General features: G+C 45.7%; 1 protein-coding gene across 4 annotated transcripts in view; it reads right to left on the minus strand.

The window, feature by feature from the left end:
* Arfgap3 (ADP ribosylation factor GTPase activating protein 3) overlaps positions 1-12701 on the minus strand; it is a 58765-nt gene that overhangs the window by 30654 nt on the left and 15410 nt on the right. For all 4 annotated transcript variants that reach the window (XM_045152111.1, XM_045152113.1, XM_045152112.1 and 1 more), the window contains exons 4-6: positions 8964-9095; positions 7467-7550; positions 4338-4425 (exon numbers count right to left, since the gene is read on the minus strand). In XM_045152111.1, coding sequence (XP_045008046.1) covers positions 4338-4425; positions 7467-7550; positions 8964-9095 — 304 coding nt within the window. The remainder of the gene's footprint in view (positions 1-4337; positions 4426-7466; positions 7551-8963; positions 9096-12701) is intronic.

Here is a 12701-nt window from a genome sequence, read left to right on the forward strand (position 1 = left end):
AGTGGGAGACCGCGCGACGGGCCCTAACTAGTGGGAGACCGCGCGACGGGCCCTAACTAGTGGGAGACCGCACCGACAGGCCCTTTCTGCTCCATGAATGGACCCTCCCTGTTCAGCTCGACAAATACAACCCACTGTAAATGTCAGGTTTCTCTAGCAGGGATATTAGGACACCTGTGAGCAGACACCTCAGGCACCCAGAGAGAAGACCATTCCACAGGGTGGTGCCCACAAAGGCTGGCTTTTCCCAAAGACCAACGTTGGACACTGCAAAAAGAAAAAAAAAAAAAACAAAAAAAAACAACCCAAACCCCAAACATGCTTCCAATAGTGACGAATCACAAGAGTAAAAAGACACTGAACTAACATACAAATACACAGCCTCACATGGAAAGCTTCCCAGATGCCAACACCAGCTTTAAAATTACAAAAACAAGGTTAGGCTTGTCAACCTTGGCCTTCACCTGTGCAGATAGAATTCTGATCTTTTCCTAGTGGACACAATATTGATTCCATTCCTATTAAAGCACAATCCTAAACTCCTCAGCTGACTGTCAGTGATTATCTTTCTGTTGAGCCCCATATTTTGGGGGTTTTTTTGTTGTTATTGTTTTGCTTTGGTTTTTTGAGGTAGGGTCTCACTCTACCTCAGGCTGACCTGAAATTCACTATGTAATCTCAGGGTGACCTGGAACTCAAAGTGATCCTCCTAACCTCTGCCTCCCAAGTGTTGGGATTAAAGGCATTTGCCACTATGCCTGGCCCATATTCTGTATTAATTTTTTTTTGATTTATTTGGGAGAGAAAGAAGCAGATAGAGAATGGGTGCACCAGGGCCTCCAGCCACTGAAAATAAACTCCAGATGCATGTGTCACCTCCTGCATCTACTTTATGCAGGTCCTGGGGAATCAAACTTAGGTCCTTAGGCTTCCAGGCAAGCACCTTAACAGCTAAGCCTTTTTTTTTAGGGAATGTCTCACTCTAGTCCAAGTTGACCCAGAATTCACTCTGTAGCCCAGGCTGGGACTCATACTGATTCTCCTACTTCAGCCTCCCAAGTGCTGAGATTAAAGGTGTGAGCCACCATTTCTGGCTTTAGTTCCGTGTTTTATCTATATCTCTGTGTATATGTATGTAGGGTCTCGTTGTAGCCCAGGCTGACCTGGAATTAACTACGTAGTCTCAGGGTAGCCTTGAACTCACAGTGATCCACCTACCTCTGCCTCCCAAGTACTAGGATTAAAGGCGTGCACCACTACGCCTTGCTCTTCATTATAATTTTTTAAAAATATTTTATTTTTATTTTAGAAAGGAGGGGGGAGACAGAAGGAGAGAAAGAGAGAGAACAGGTGTGCCAGGGTCTCTAGTAACTGCAAAGGAACTCCAGATGCATGACTTATGGGGGGGTACTGGAGAATTGAACCTGGGACCTTAGGCTTCACAGACAAGTGCCTTAACTAGTAAACCATCTCTCCAGCCTCCAAAAGACCTTTTATACAGACAAGCAGCATGGTAACAATAGGTTGTGAACCACACTCCAGAAGGCACATGACAGCCTCCCTCTCGGCTCTGCAGAGTTAGTTAGTGTTCCCTTTATGGTAATGGGAATGTATAATCAACCAGATTCCTGATCTCACAAAGGACTCTCCCCTGAAGGAATCCAGAGCCCCGTGGAGGGGAAACACAGTGACATGGGAACTACCAGACATGTGACCTCCAGGTAGAAGGCAAAGTACAGAAAGGCGGCTGAGCCCCGGTGAGGCTGCCCTGTGCTCAGTACCGACCCAGTGACAGGCAGCAAACACGGAGAGAGGAAGGCGGGCTGATGCTGACGCTCTGCACGCTCTAAGTCCCATGCCGACAGGAAGAGCTCACAGGCTGCTCACCACAGGGAACCACCTGGCTAGGGTCCTCCGGAGTTAGGGAACAGGCCTGTCCTGTGCACGAGTTTACCACCTGTATTGTCATTAAGGACGTTCCCAGAATGGAAATAGTAAATGTGCAAGCAGAGATCATTTCCTTTATTAGTTTTTTTCTTGTCTTTTAAATTTTATTTGTGTTTTATTTTTCAAGGTAGGGTCTCATTCTAGCCCAGGCTGACCTGGAATTCACTATGGAGTCTTGGGCTGGCCTTGAACTCACAGTGATCCTCCTAGCCCTGCCACCTGAGTGATGAAATTAAAGGCATGCCCCACCATGCCTGGCTTGTCTTTTCTTAAAAAATATTTTATTATTTATTTATTTGCAAGGGGGAGAGAGAGACACAGAGACAGAGAATGAGCACACCCAGGCATCTTGCTACTGCAAACAAACTAGATGCATGTCAACTTGTGCAGCTGGCTTACATGGGTACTGCAGAATTGAACCTGGGTCCGTCCTTGGGCTTTTCCAGCAAGTGCCTTAACTGCTAAGGTATCTATTCAGCCTTCTAAATAAGTTAAAATTTTTTTTTGTTTTATGTTTATTTATTTATTTGAAAGTGACAGAGAAAGAGGGAGGGGGAGAGAGGGAAAGAGAACAGGCACACCAGGGCCTCCAGTCACTGCAAACAAACTCCAGACACGTGCGCCCCCTTGTGCATCTGGCTAACATGGGTCCTGGGGAATCAAGCCTCAAACCGGGGTCCTTAGGCTTCACAGGCAAGTACTCAACTGCTAAGCCATCTCTCCAGCCCCTAAATGATTTTCTAAAAAATACTTATTTATTTGAAAGAGACAGAAAGAAACAGAGAGTGAGTATGGGTACACCAGGAACTCCTGCCACTGCAAAGAAACTCCAGACATATGAACCACTTTGTGCATCTGGCTTTACATGAGTACTAGAAAGTCAAACCCAGGCCATTAGGCTTTACAAGCAAATGCCTTTAACTGCTGAGCTATCTCTTCAGCCCCCTAAGTGACTTTTAATGATAGTAAATGTATGATAAATAAGATGTGGGGCATGGTGGCACATGCCTGTAATTCCCATACTTGGAAGGTGGAGGCAGGGAGGATCAGGAGTTCCATGTCATTTGCAACTACATAGAGAGCGAGTTCTGGGTCTGGCTAGGCATGGTGGTGTACGCCTTTAATCCCAGCACTTGGAAGGCCAAGGTAAAAGGATCGATGTGAGTGCAAGGCCACCCTGAGACTAGAGAGTTCTGGGTCAAGTTGGTCTACATGAGTCCCTGTTTTTATAAACTAGCAACTACTGCTTGCTTGAAAAGCTTAGTGGCCCAGGTTCAATTTCCCAGTACCCACATTAAGTGGTGCATGCAACTGGAGTTTCTTTGCAGAGGCAGGAGGCCCTGATGTGCCCATTCATATTCTCTCTCTTCTCTTTCTGTCTCTCTAAGAAATAGTTAAGCCAGATCATGGTGGTGCACACCTGAGACTACAAAGTGAGTTCCAAGTCAGCCTGAGCCAGAGTGAGACCCTGCCTTGAAAAACACAAAAATAAATAAATATTAAAAAAAAAAAAAAGGGCTGGAGAGATGGCTTAGTGGTTATGCGCTTGCCTGTGAAGCTTAAGGACCCCAGTTCGAGGCTCGATTCCCCAGGACCCACGTTAGCCAGATGCACAAGGGGGCGCACGCACCTGGAGTTCGTTTGCAGAGGCTTGATGCCCTGGCGCGCCCATTCTCTCTCTATCTCTCTGCCTCTTCCTCTATCTGTCGCTGTCAAATAAATAAATAAAAGTAAACAAAAAATTAAAGAAAACTAAAAGAAAATTAAAAAAAAAACAACATAGCCATATGTGGTGGCACACACCTTTAATCCCAGCACTAAGGAGGCAGAGGTAGGAGGATGTGTGTGTGTGTGTGTGTGTGTGTGTGTGTGTATGGAAAGAGAGGGGGGGAGAGAGGAGAAAGGGAGAGAGGGAGAGAGGGAGGGAGGGAGGGAGGGAGGGTGGGAGGGAGGAAGGGTGGGAGGGAGAGGGAAGGGGGGAGGGAAGGGAGGGGGAGGGGAAAGAGGGGAATGGGGAGGAGAGAAAGAAAGAAAGAAAGAAGGGAAGAAAGAAAGAAAGAAAATGGGCACACCCCAGGGCCTGTAGCCACTGTAAATGAACTCCAGACACATGAGCCATTTTGTGCATCTGGCTGCTTTATGTGGGTATTGGGGAACTGAACTTGGGTCATTAGGCTCTGTAGCCAAACACCTTAGCTGCTGAGCCATCTCTTCAGACTTTATTTCTTCTTTTACCAAACAGACTGATCATATTCCATGTCTGGTCACCTGTGTAAGCTATCATGGCTACTTCTCCTTGCTAACACAGAAGGGTCAGTATCTTTATTTTTTGTAGTTTCATTGAATGCTAGATTGCAGAATAGCATTACATGAAGTGCCATGGAACTCACCTTTGTTTTTCTCTGGAGTGGTTTCCACGGCCTGTGGCATTAAAGGGGATGGTTCTGGCTGTGTGGACACCCGCCCTGTGCGACTCACCTGCCACAAGATGAGAAAAGCCATTAGCAGACAAAGCAAAAGAACCACCACTAAACTCCAGGCACAGAGGGAAACTAACATGCAACAGTACAGGGGCATCTCCTATGTAACAACAGTACAGGGAAATCCAACATGTAACAGTACAGGGGAATCTCCCATTAACAGTATAAGGAAACTAACATGTAACAGTACAGGGGAATCTCCCATGCAACAGTACAAGGAAACTAACATGTAACAGTACAGGGGAATCTCCCATGCAACAGTACAAGGAAACTAACATGTAACAGTACGGGGGAATCTCCCATGCAACAGTACAAGGAAACTAACATGTAACAGTACAGGGGAATCTCCCATGCAACAGTACAACGTAACTAACATGTAACAGCCACCTCTGAGTAGGGGCGCAGTGGTAAAGGAGATTAGAACACGTTTATTCGCATCTACTTCAGTGCTCATGTCTTACTTTCCCTCATTTTATTAAAAATTTTGGGGTAATTTGAGATTTACATAAAAATTGCAAAGACTTGCCGGGCGTGGTGGTGCACACCCTTAATCCCAGCACTCGGGAGGCACAGGTAGGAGGACAGCCATGAGTTCAAGGCCACCCTGAGACTACATAGTGAATTCCAGGTCAGCTTGGGCTAGAGTGAGACCCTACCTTGAAAAATCAAAAAAAAAAAAAATTGCAAAGACAGTAGAGAGTTTCCTATGTCCAGCATTCTCAGATGGTTAAATACCACGGCATAATTGTCCAAACAAAAACATTGTCATTGGTGCAAGATATCAGCTGACTTCTGGCTTTATTATAAAGGTGCGCATGTTTCCAAGCACTCTGTTGTTCCAGGTCCCACACTGCACTCAGCCACCATGCCTCCTTGGCTTGTGACAGTTGCTCTAGCCTTGTGTGTTTCTCATGACCTTCAAACTTGTGAAGGGCACTAGTGAGGTACTTGTAGACGGTCCCTCAGTTGGGTTCTCTGATGCTTTCTTATGATTAGAGGAAAGTGTTCTCTCATGGCACTGCGCCAACATGCCCCCACAGGTGACATGACCTTGAGCCCTTAGTAAGGGGCCTGTGCCCGGCTCCTCCCTCCATACTCCATTTGAAGAGGCCTCACGGGACCCAGGCCACACTCCAGAGCAAGAGCTAAGCTCCACCTCCTGAAGTGGCATCTCTGTCCCTGATACAGAACCTCGGAGGATTTGTCCCAGTCCCTGGTCACATATTTCCTCAGTCAGTACAGATGTGTTATTCCTTGGATGATGATTCTGCATTGTCACTGGGGACAGAGCTACATTATATAGATGTGTGGTGGCACATTAATCCCAACACTTGGGAGGTGGAGGCAGGAGTTGCAGGCCAGCCTGAGAGTGCATAGTGAATTCCAGGTCAGCCTAGGCTACAGCAAGACCCTACCTCAAAACACACACACACACACACACACACACACACACAGTTTGTCTTTTTGAGCCAGGTCTCCTCTGCAGCCCAGGCTGACCTCAGACCTGAGGGAGATCTTGTGACTCAGCCTCCTAAACATTAGGATTCCAACATGACCCACCACCACAGATCTGTGATTTGGATCCTAAATATCCTCAGACTCATGTGTCAAGACCCAACCTGTGACATTGGCAGGAAGAGGTAGGACCTTTAGAAAGTGGAATTTAACAGGAGGTCTTCAGGCCACTGGGACATGCTACTGAAGAAGCTTAAGGAACTCTGGTTGCCTCTTCTTCCTTCAGGTCCCAGTCTCAAGGCTGGCAAGTTTGCTTTTTCCACAAGCTCCGACCAGGATGTGCTAATCTCACCCAGGTCCCAAAGCAACGGGGCAAACAGATCATGGACTGGACCTTCCAAACCATGAGCCACAATAAACCTTTTCTCTTTACAAGTTGATTATCTTGTTACAGTGATAAAAAGATGACTAAGATAGCCACTCATATGACTTTATCTAAGTTTAACTTGAAAATTAAGAAAGAATGAGCTGAACAGCAATTAAGCCAAGAGTGTCCCTCCCCAGTGGAACCAGGACTTCGAGGTGGGGCAGCCAACAGAACACAGGAGGGGTGTGTGTGTGTGTGTGTAGGTCTGAATGTGAATGTAAATCCCCCATAGCCTGAGGTGGTGGTTTTTTGTTTTGTTTTGTTTTTTTTGATAAATATTAAGCTTCTTCCTATTTAAATGAAGTCTCCAGCAGCCTGCTGGAGGAGGCACGTTACTGGGGGTGGGGGGGTGGATATTGTAGTCCAGCCCCATGTGTGTAGACAGCCAGTTTGAGCTCTGACTGTTCAGGCTTGCTGGTGTTTCTCTCAGCTATGGATGTACGGTGACTCTGAGCCTGAAACAAACCTTTCCTCCCGTGAGGCTTCTGGTCGGGTGTCCGTCCAGCAAGGAGAAAGTGACTGCAACAGGACACTCTGAGTCAGAGGCTGGCACATATTTCTTTAGAGGTTCCAACCATATTTAGGTTCTGCAGGCCAGAGCGTCCCTAAGCAAGGCCTCTGAGGAAAATGCAGGGAGAATGGATTTGCAGGCAGTGCTGCCACAGCCACACAGGCAAAGGCGATGACACAGTGCCTCCTACTGAGCGCCTCTCTGCTGGCACCGAAGCACTTTCACCTCCCTCAACTAGCTCAGCTCTCACAACAGCCTCGACACGTGCGCTACGAACACCGCAACGGGGCGCCAGGCCCACATTCACACGGAAACCATCTTCCCTTCCCACTTGTCAAGCTCAGGGTTAACTGCGGCACAACACTACACCTCAGCTTGACCAGCTAGGAGCAGACAGGTGTCTGCATTCCAGACAGCAGTGATGTGTGGCTTCCAGGCTGTTTCTGTAAAAGGACAGGGCGTTTGCTTTTCCCAGACATTCATCCTCGTCCTGTGGGCTGGGAAAGGTCTGACAGTGGCACACTTGTCAGAGCCAGGACATCAAGGTGAACCCTGTGGGCAGTGCGACACCTGCCTCTGAGCAGTGGATGATGGTAGCAATGTTCAAATGAGCACGTTTCAAAATCATATGAAGCATAATACATACCTCAGCAGAGACATGAGAGGCAAAAAAATCCTCCTCCTTTGGAGGAGGGGACGCAGGCGGAACTACACAGCTATCCAGCCACAGCTGCAAGAGAAGTAAGGCATTACTGAGCACCCCTGCTGCGAAGGGTCTGCCTGGAGCTCGCCCGGCCCTCCAGAGGGGCTCGCTGCACACCAGTACTTCCCGTGACGGCCGTGCCACCGAGAAGACAGAACCTCAGCCCTGCGCTGGCTGTGATGGCCCGTGTGAGTCCAATGCTCACAATGTATATTAAGTACCAATATATGGTAAATAAGGGTTGTTTGCTAACTTTCTTTCTTTCCTTTCTTTTTTTATTATCATTATTATTTTTGTTTTTCAAGGTCGGGTCTCACACTCTAGCCCAGGATGACCTGGAATTCACTATGCAGTCTCAGGGTAGCCTCAAAATCATGGCAATCCTCCTCCCTCTACTTCCTGACAGCTGGGATTAAAGGCATGTGTCACCACATCCAGCTGTTTTTTTATTAAATTTTTGCAAATATTTTATGTATTTATAAGAGATAGAGAGAGAGGGAGAGAATATGAATGGGTGCACCAAGGCTTCCAGCCACTGCAAATGAACTCCAGATATATGTGTCACTGTGCATCTGGCTTTATGTGGGTACTGGGGAATCGAACCAAGGTTACTCGGCTTTGTAGACAAGTACCTAAACTGCTGAGCCATCTCTTCAGCCTTGTTCTTGTTTTTTTAAAAAAATATTTTATATTTATTTATTTGAAAGAGAGAGAGAGAGAATGGCCAGGCATGGTGATGCATGCCTTTAATCCCAGCACTCGTGAGGCAGAGGTAGGAGGATCACTGAGTTAGTTCAAGGCCATCCTGAGACTACATAGCCTGGACTAGAGTGAAACTCTACCTCAAAAAAAAAAAAAAAAAAGAAGGAAAGAGAGAGAATGAACATGGGCATGCCACTCCTCAAACCACTGCAAATGAATTGAAGACACATGCACCACCATGTGCATCTGGCATATGTGGGGACTGGGGAATGGAACCTAGGTCCTTAGACTCAGCAGGCAAGTGCCTTAACTGCTAAGCCATCTCTCCAGCCCTTTTTTTTTTTTGTTTTTTTTGAGACAAGAGTCTCTATAGCGCTCTGTGTAGCCCAGGTTGGGCTTGAACTCACAATTCTCCTGGTCTGCCTCCTGAATGCTGAGATTGCAGGCACCAGGTAACTGTAGCCAACAGCACATTAAGTGAGGTTTCGTATTGGCCAGTTAAAGGAAACGTGACCAGAGGCTGGAAGGAAACTAGAGACAGTTTCTGGGCAGATCTTCTGCACTCAGTAATCCAGGGTTCACGTGACGCAACTGAGCATAACTCTTCACACGTGAGAATCAAGTGCACACGGGTGCCTCACGGGAGATTTCAGATACGAAGCCTCACGGTTCCAAATGAAAAGTCATCCCCATGAAGCTCCCACATGCCGGGAGGTGGTCAGCCTTCCAGGGACTTACATCTGTGCCGTGCTTCCGAGTGGCCTGGGAGGCCAGGGACTTGACTTTCTCCCTGTAGAGCTGAGCTGCGCGACTGTTGTATTTGGCATTGGTGTCATTGGTGGCACAGCCGTGTTGGTGGAAAAAGGAAGACTACAAAGGAAAGTGTGCACGTTAGCAGACATATTTCCTGATGCTTGACATTATGACCAAAACGCTGTTTCACAGAATGAGGGATTAAAAAATTCTAAGGGGGAAGGGGGCTGGAGAGATGGTTCAGCAGTTACAGGCACTTGCTTGCAAAGCCTAACAGTCCAGGTTTGAGTCCCCAGTACCTACATAAAGCCAGATGCACAGTGTGCATATAGCTGGTTCATTTACAATGGTAAGAAGCCCTGGTTCACCTATTTCCCCCCTTCTTCCTCTCCCTCTCTCTGTGTCTCTGAAATAAATACATATATTTTTTAAATGCTAGGAAGCCAGGCGTGGTGGCACATGTCTTTAATCCCAGTACCGGGGAGGCAGAGGTAGGAGGATCACTGTGAGTTCAAGGCCACCCTGAGACTTATGAATTCCATGTCAGCCTTGGCTAGAGTGAGACCCTACCTTGAAAAAACAAAAACAAAAAAATGCTAGAGAAAATAATTTAAGCATTATAAACAATTCTAAAATAAAAACTTTCAAAAAAAGGGAATTCTCCCTCCACCAAAAAAAAAAAAAATGTAATGTTAAAATTGATGAAACTAGAATGAGGGCTAGAGATGGCGTGGCAGCTAATGGAGCTTTAAAAAAAAAAAGATAGACTTCTATTTGTTTACTAGGGCGGGGAGAGGAAGAGAGAATGGGCACACCAGGGCCTCTAGCCTCTGCAAACAAACTCTAGACACATGCACCTGGCTTATGTGGGTTCTGGGAAATCAGACCTGGATCATTAGGCTTCACAGGCAAGCGCCTTGCCTTAACCACCTTAACCAGTAAGCTATCTTTCTGGCACTAAAGGCACTGTCTTGCAAAACCCAATGGCCCATGTTCAATTCTCCAGTACCCATGTAATGCCAGATGTATCTACTGCTATAGTGTTTGCAGTTGCAGGAGGCCCTGGTAAACCCATACTTTCTCTCTGTCTGCTTCTTTCTCTCTCTCTCTCTCAAACAAACAAACTAGATATGAGTCTTACATTACAGAATGAAATAACTGGCTCTTGTTTCTGCATTAAACCATCTCCACCACCCTCAGAGTCATATTGAAGAGGGTTTTCTACTTGAGACTTTTTTTTTTATTTTTTTTGAGGTAGGGTCTCTAGCCCAGACTGACCTGGTATTCACTGTGTAGTTTCAGGCTAGCCTTGAACTCACAGAGATCTACCTACCTCTGCCTCCCAAGTGTGGGAGTAAAAGCATGCACCACCATGCCCAGCTAAACTGAAAAAAAAAAAAAATTTTTTTTTTTTCCAAGGTAGGGAAGGTAGAGTCTCACTCTGGCCCAAGCTGACCTGGAACTCACCCTGTAGTCCCAGGCTGGCCTTAAACTCACGACCTGTGCTTAAATTGAAAATTGTTGACAAACTGGGCAGGAGCTATGCCAACCTTGACCATGCCCAGCACTACTTCTTCAGTGAGGTAATAACTTTACACTGGTAAGAAGACAGAGAAACTGTTTAAACAATCAGTAGAAACTACCTTTAACCACCGCATGAAGATGCATAAAGAGATGTGAATTATGGAGTTCACATCCTAATAAAAAGCAGGACTTCTAGAAACTACAAACTGTACAAATGATCCTTTCTTGATCTGGTGTGATCAATAATGGCCTTTACAACTGCTCACCACACTCCAGAGGGGTAAGTGATACAGATTCAATGACTGGCCCCGGATCACACAGGTGGCGCCTGGCCTGGAGCATGGTCATTAGCTTAGTAAGTGGATGACCTGTGGGCATGACCTCCCATCAAACTTCAGCTTGGCGGGCTCACAAGGCTGCTCTCTGGGGTCGGGAGAGGACTGCCACGTGGGGCAGGCTTTGCTGTAAGAGGTAAGTGAGCCACACAGTGTTAAGTCACAGTATGAGTCTGTGAGCATCGTGACAATGAGTGGGTGTGCTCCATCAGGTGCTTGAAGCATTGAGGCAGGCGCTCTCTCAGGGGACACAGGATGACATCTTAGCAATGAAAGCAAAATCTCGTCTACTGCACTGATCTGTGGCTCTCAAAGCTCACTTCTACCTGGCAAAACTGTACTCCTTAGTACTTAATTTCTCTCATTAGGAAATATTGAATCCAATGTCAATTCAAATAATCTAAGCAATAAAATTCTTCTGTTTGGGGTAATAATTATTTATGGCAATTTTGCATTGTGGAAGCTACTATTTTAGATTTTAATTTTAAATATTTAACTGACGCTAGACATAATTTTTATTTGAAATATATACAAACATAATTTCTTGTACTTAGTTTAACTCTTCCTAAAAGAATTTCATTGATATAATCTATGCCATTTTTGCAATGTAATTAGTGTCCCCCTGTCTAGATTTGAAAGGCTGCCAGTCTACTGTGTGAGAGAACTAGATATACTGTACTTGTAAATAAGGTTAAATATGTAAGTATTCTTAATGAGCCTTATAAATGGAATTCAGGAAATCTACTCTTTAAAGATTATATTAGGGGCTGGAGAGATGGCTTAGCAGTTAAGGCACCTGCCTATGAAGCCTAAGGACCCAGGTTTGATTCTCCAGGTCCCACATAAGCCAGATGTACAAGGCGGCACATGCATCTGGAGTTCGTTTGCAGTGGCTAAGGACCCTAACATGCCCATTTTCTCTCTCTCTCTCTGTCTCTAATAAATAAATAAAAATAAACATTTAGCCAGGCATGGTGGCACTTGCCTTTAATCCCAGCACTTGGGAGGCAGAGGTAGGAGGATCGCTATGAGTTCGAGGCCACCATGGAACCATATAGTGAGTTCCAGATCAGCCTGGACCAGAGTGAGACCCTACCTCGAAAAACTGAAATAAATAAATAAATATTTAAAAAATTATATTAGACACACCTTTAAGGTTATTTATTTGTGTCCATGCACTCAGGTTTCTTTGCCACTGCAAACAAATGCCCATCTGGCTTTACGAGATGTAGCTTGGGAACTGAACCCGGGCTGGCAGGCTTCACATGCAAATACCTTTAATCACTGAGGCATCTCCCCAGCCCTAAGACACACGCTAAAGAATTACTTTTTTTTTTTTTTTGGCTTTTCAAGGTAGGGTATGCTTTAACCCAGGCTGACCTGAAATTCACTCCATAGTCTCAGAGTGGTCTTGAACTCATGGCAATCCTCCCACCTTGGCATCCTAAGTGTTGGGATTAAAAGCATGTGTGCACTGTGACACCTGGCCAAGAATTACTTTTTACATATGAGTTATTAATTTTATAAATGAGTGCACGACACTTGCCTGGTATACTTGGAACAGATATTCTAACTCTGTTTCTTTCTTTCTTTCTTTCTTTCTTTCTTTCTTTCTTTCTTTCTTTCTTTCTTTCTTTCTTTCTTTCTTTCTTTTTTCAAGGTAGGGTCTTACTCTAGCTCAGACTGACCTGGAATTCACTATGTAGTCTCAGGGTGGCCTCAAACTCACATCAATCCTACCTCAGCCTTCCCAGTGCTGGGATTCAAGGTCTGTACCACCACATCTGCCATTTTTGGATTTTTTATTTTTTTGAGGTAGGGTCTCCCTCTAGCCCAGGCTGACCTGGAACTCACGCTTAGACCC

This window comes from Jaculus jaculus, chromosome 6 (assembly GCF_020740685.1).
Source record: "Jaculus jaculus isolate mJacJac1 chromosome 6, mJacJac1.mat.Y.cur, whole genome shotgun sequence".
NCBI classification, from domain to species: domain Eukaryota; kingdom Metazoa; phylum Chordata; class Mammalia; order Rodentia; family Dipodidae; genus Jaculus; species Jaculus jaculus.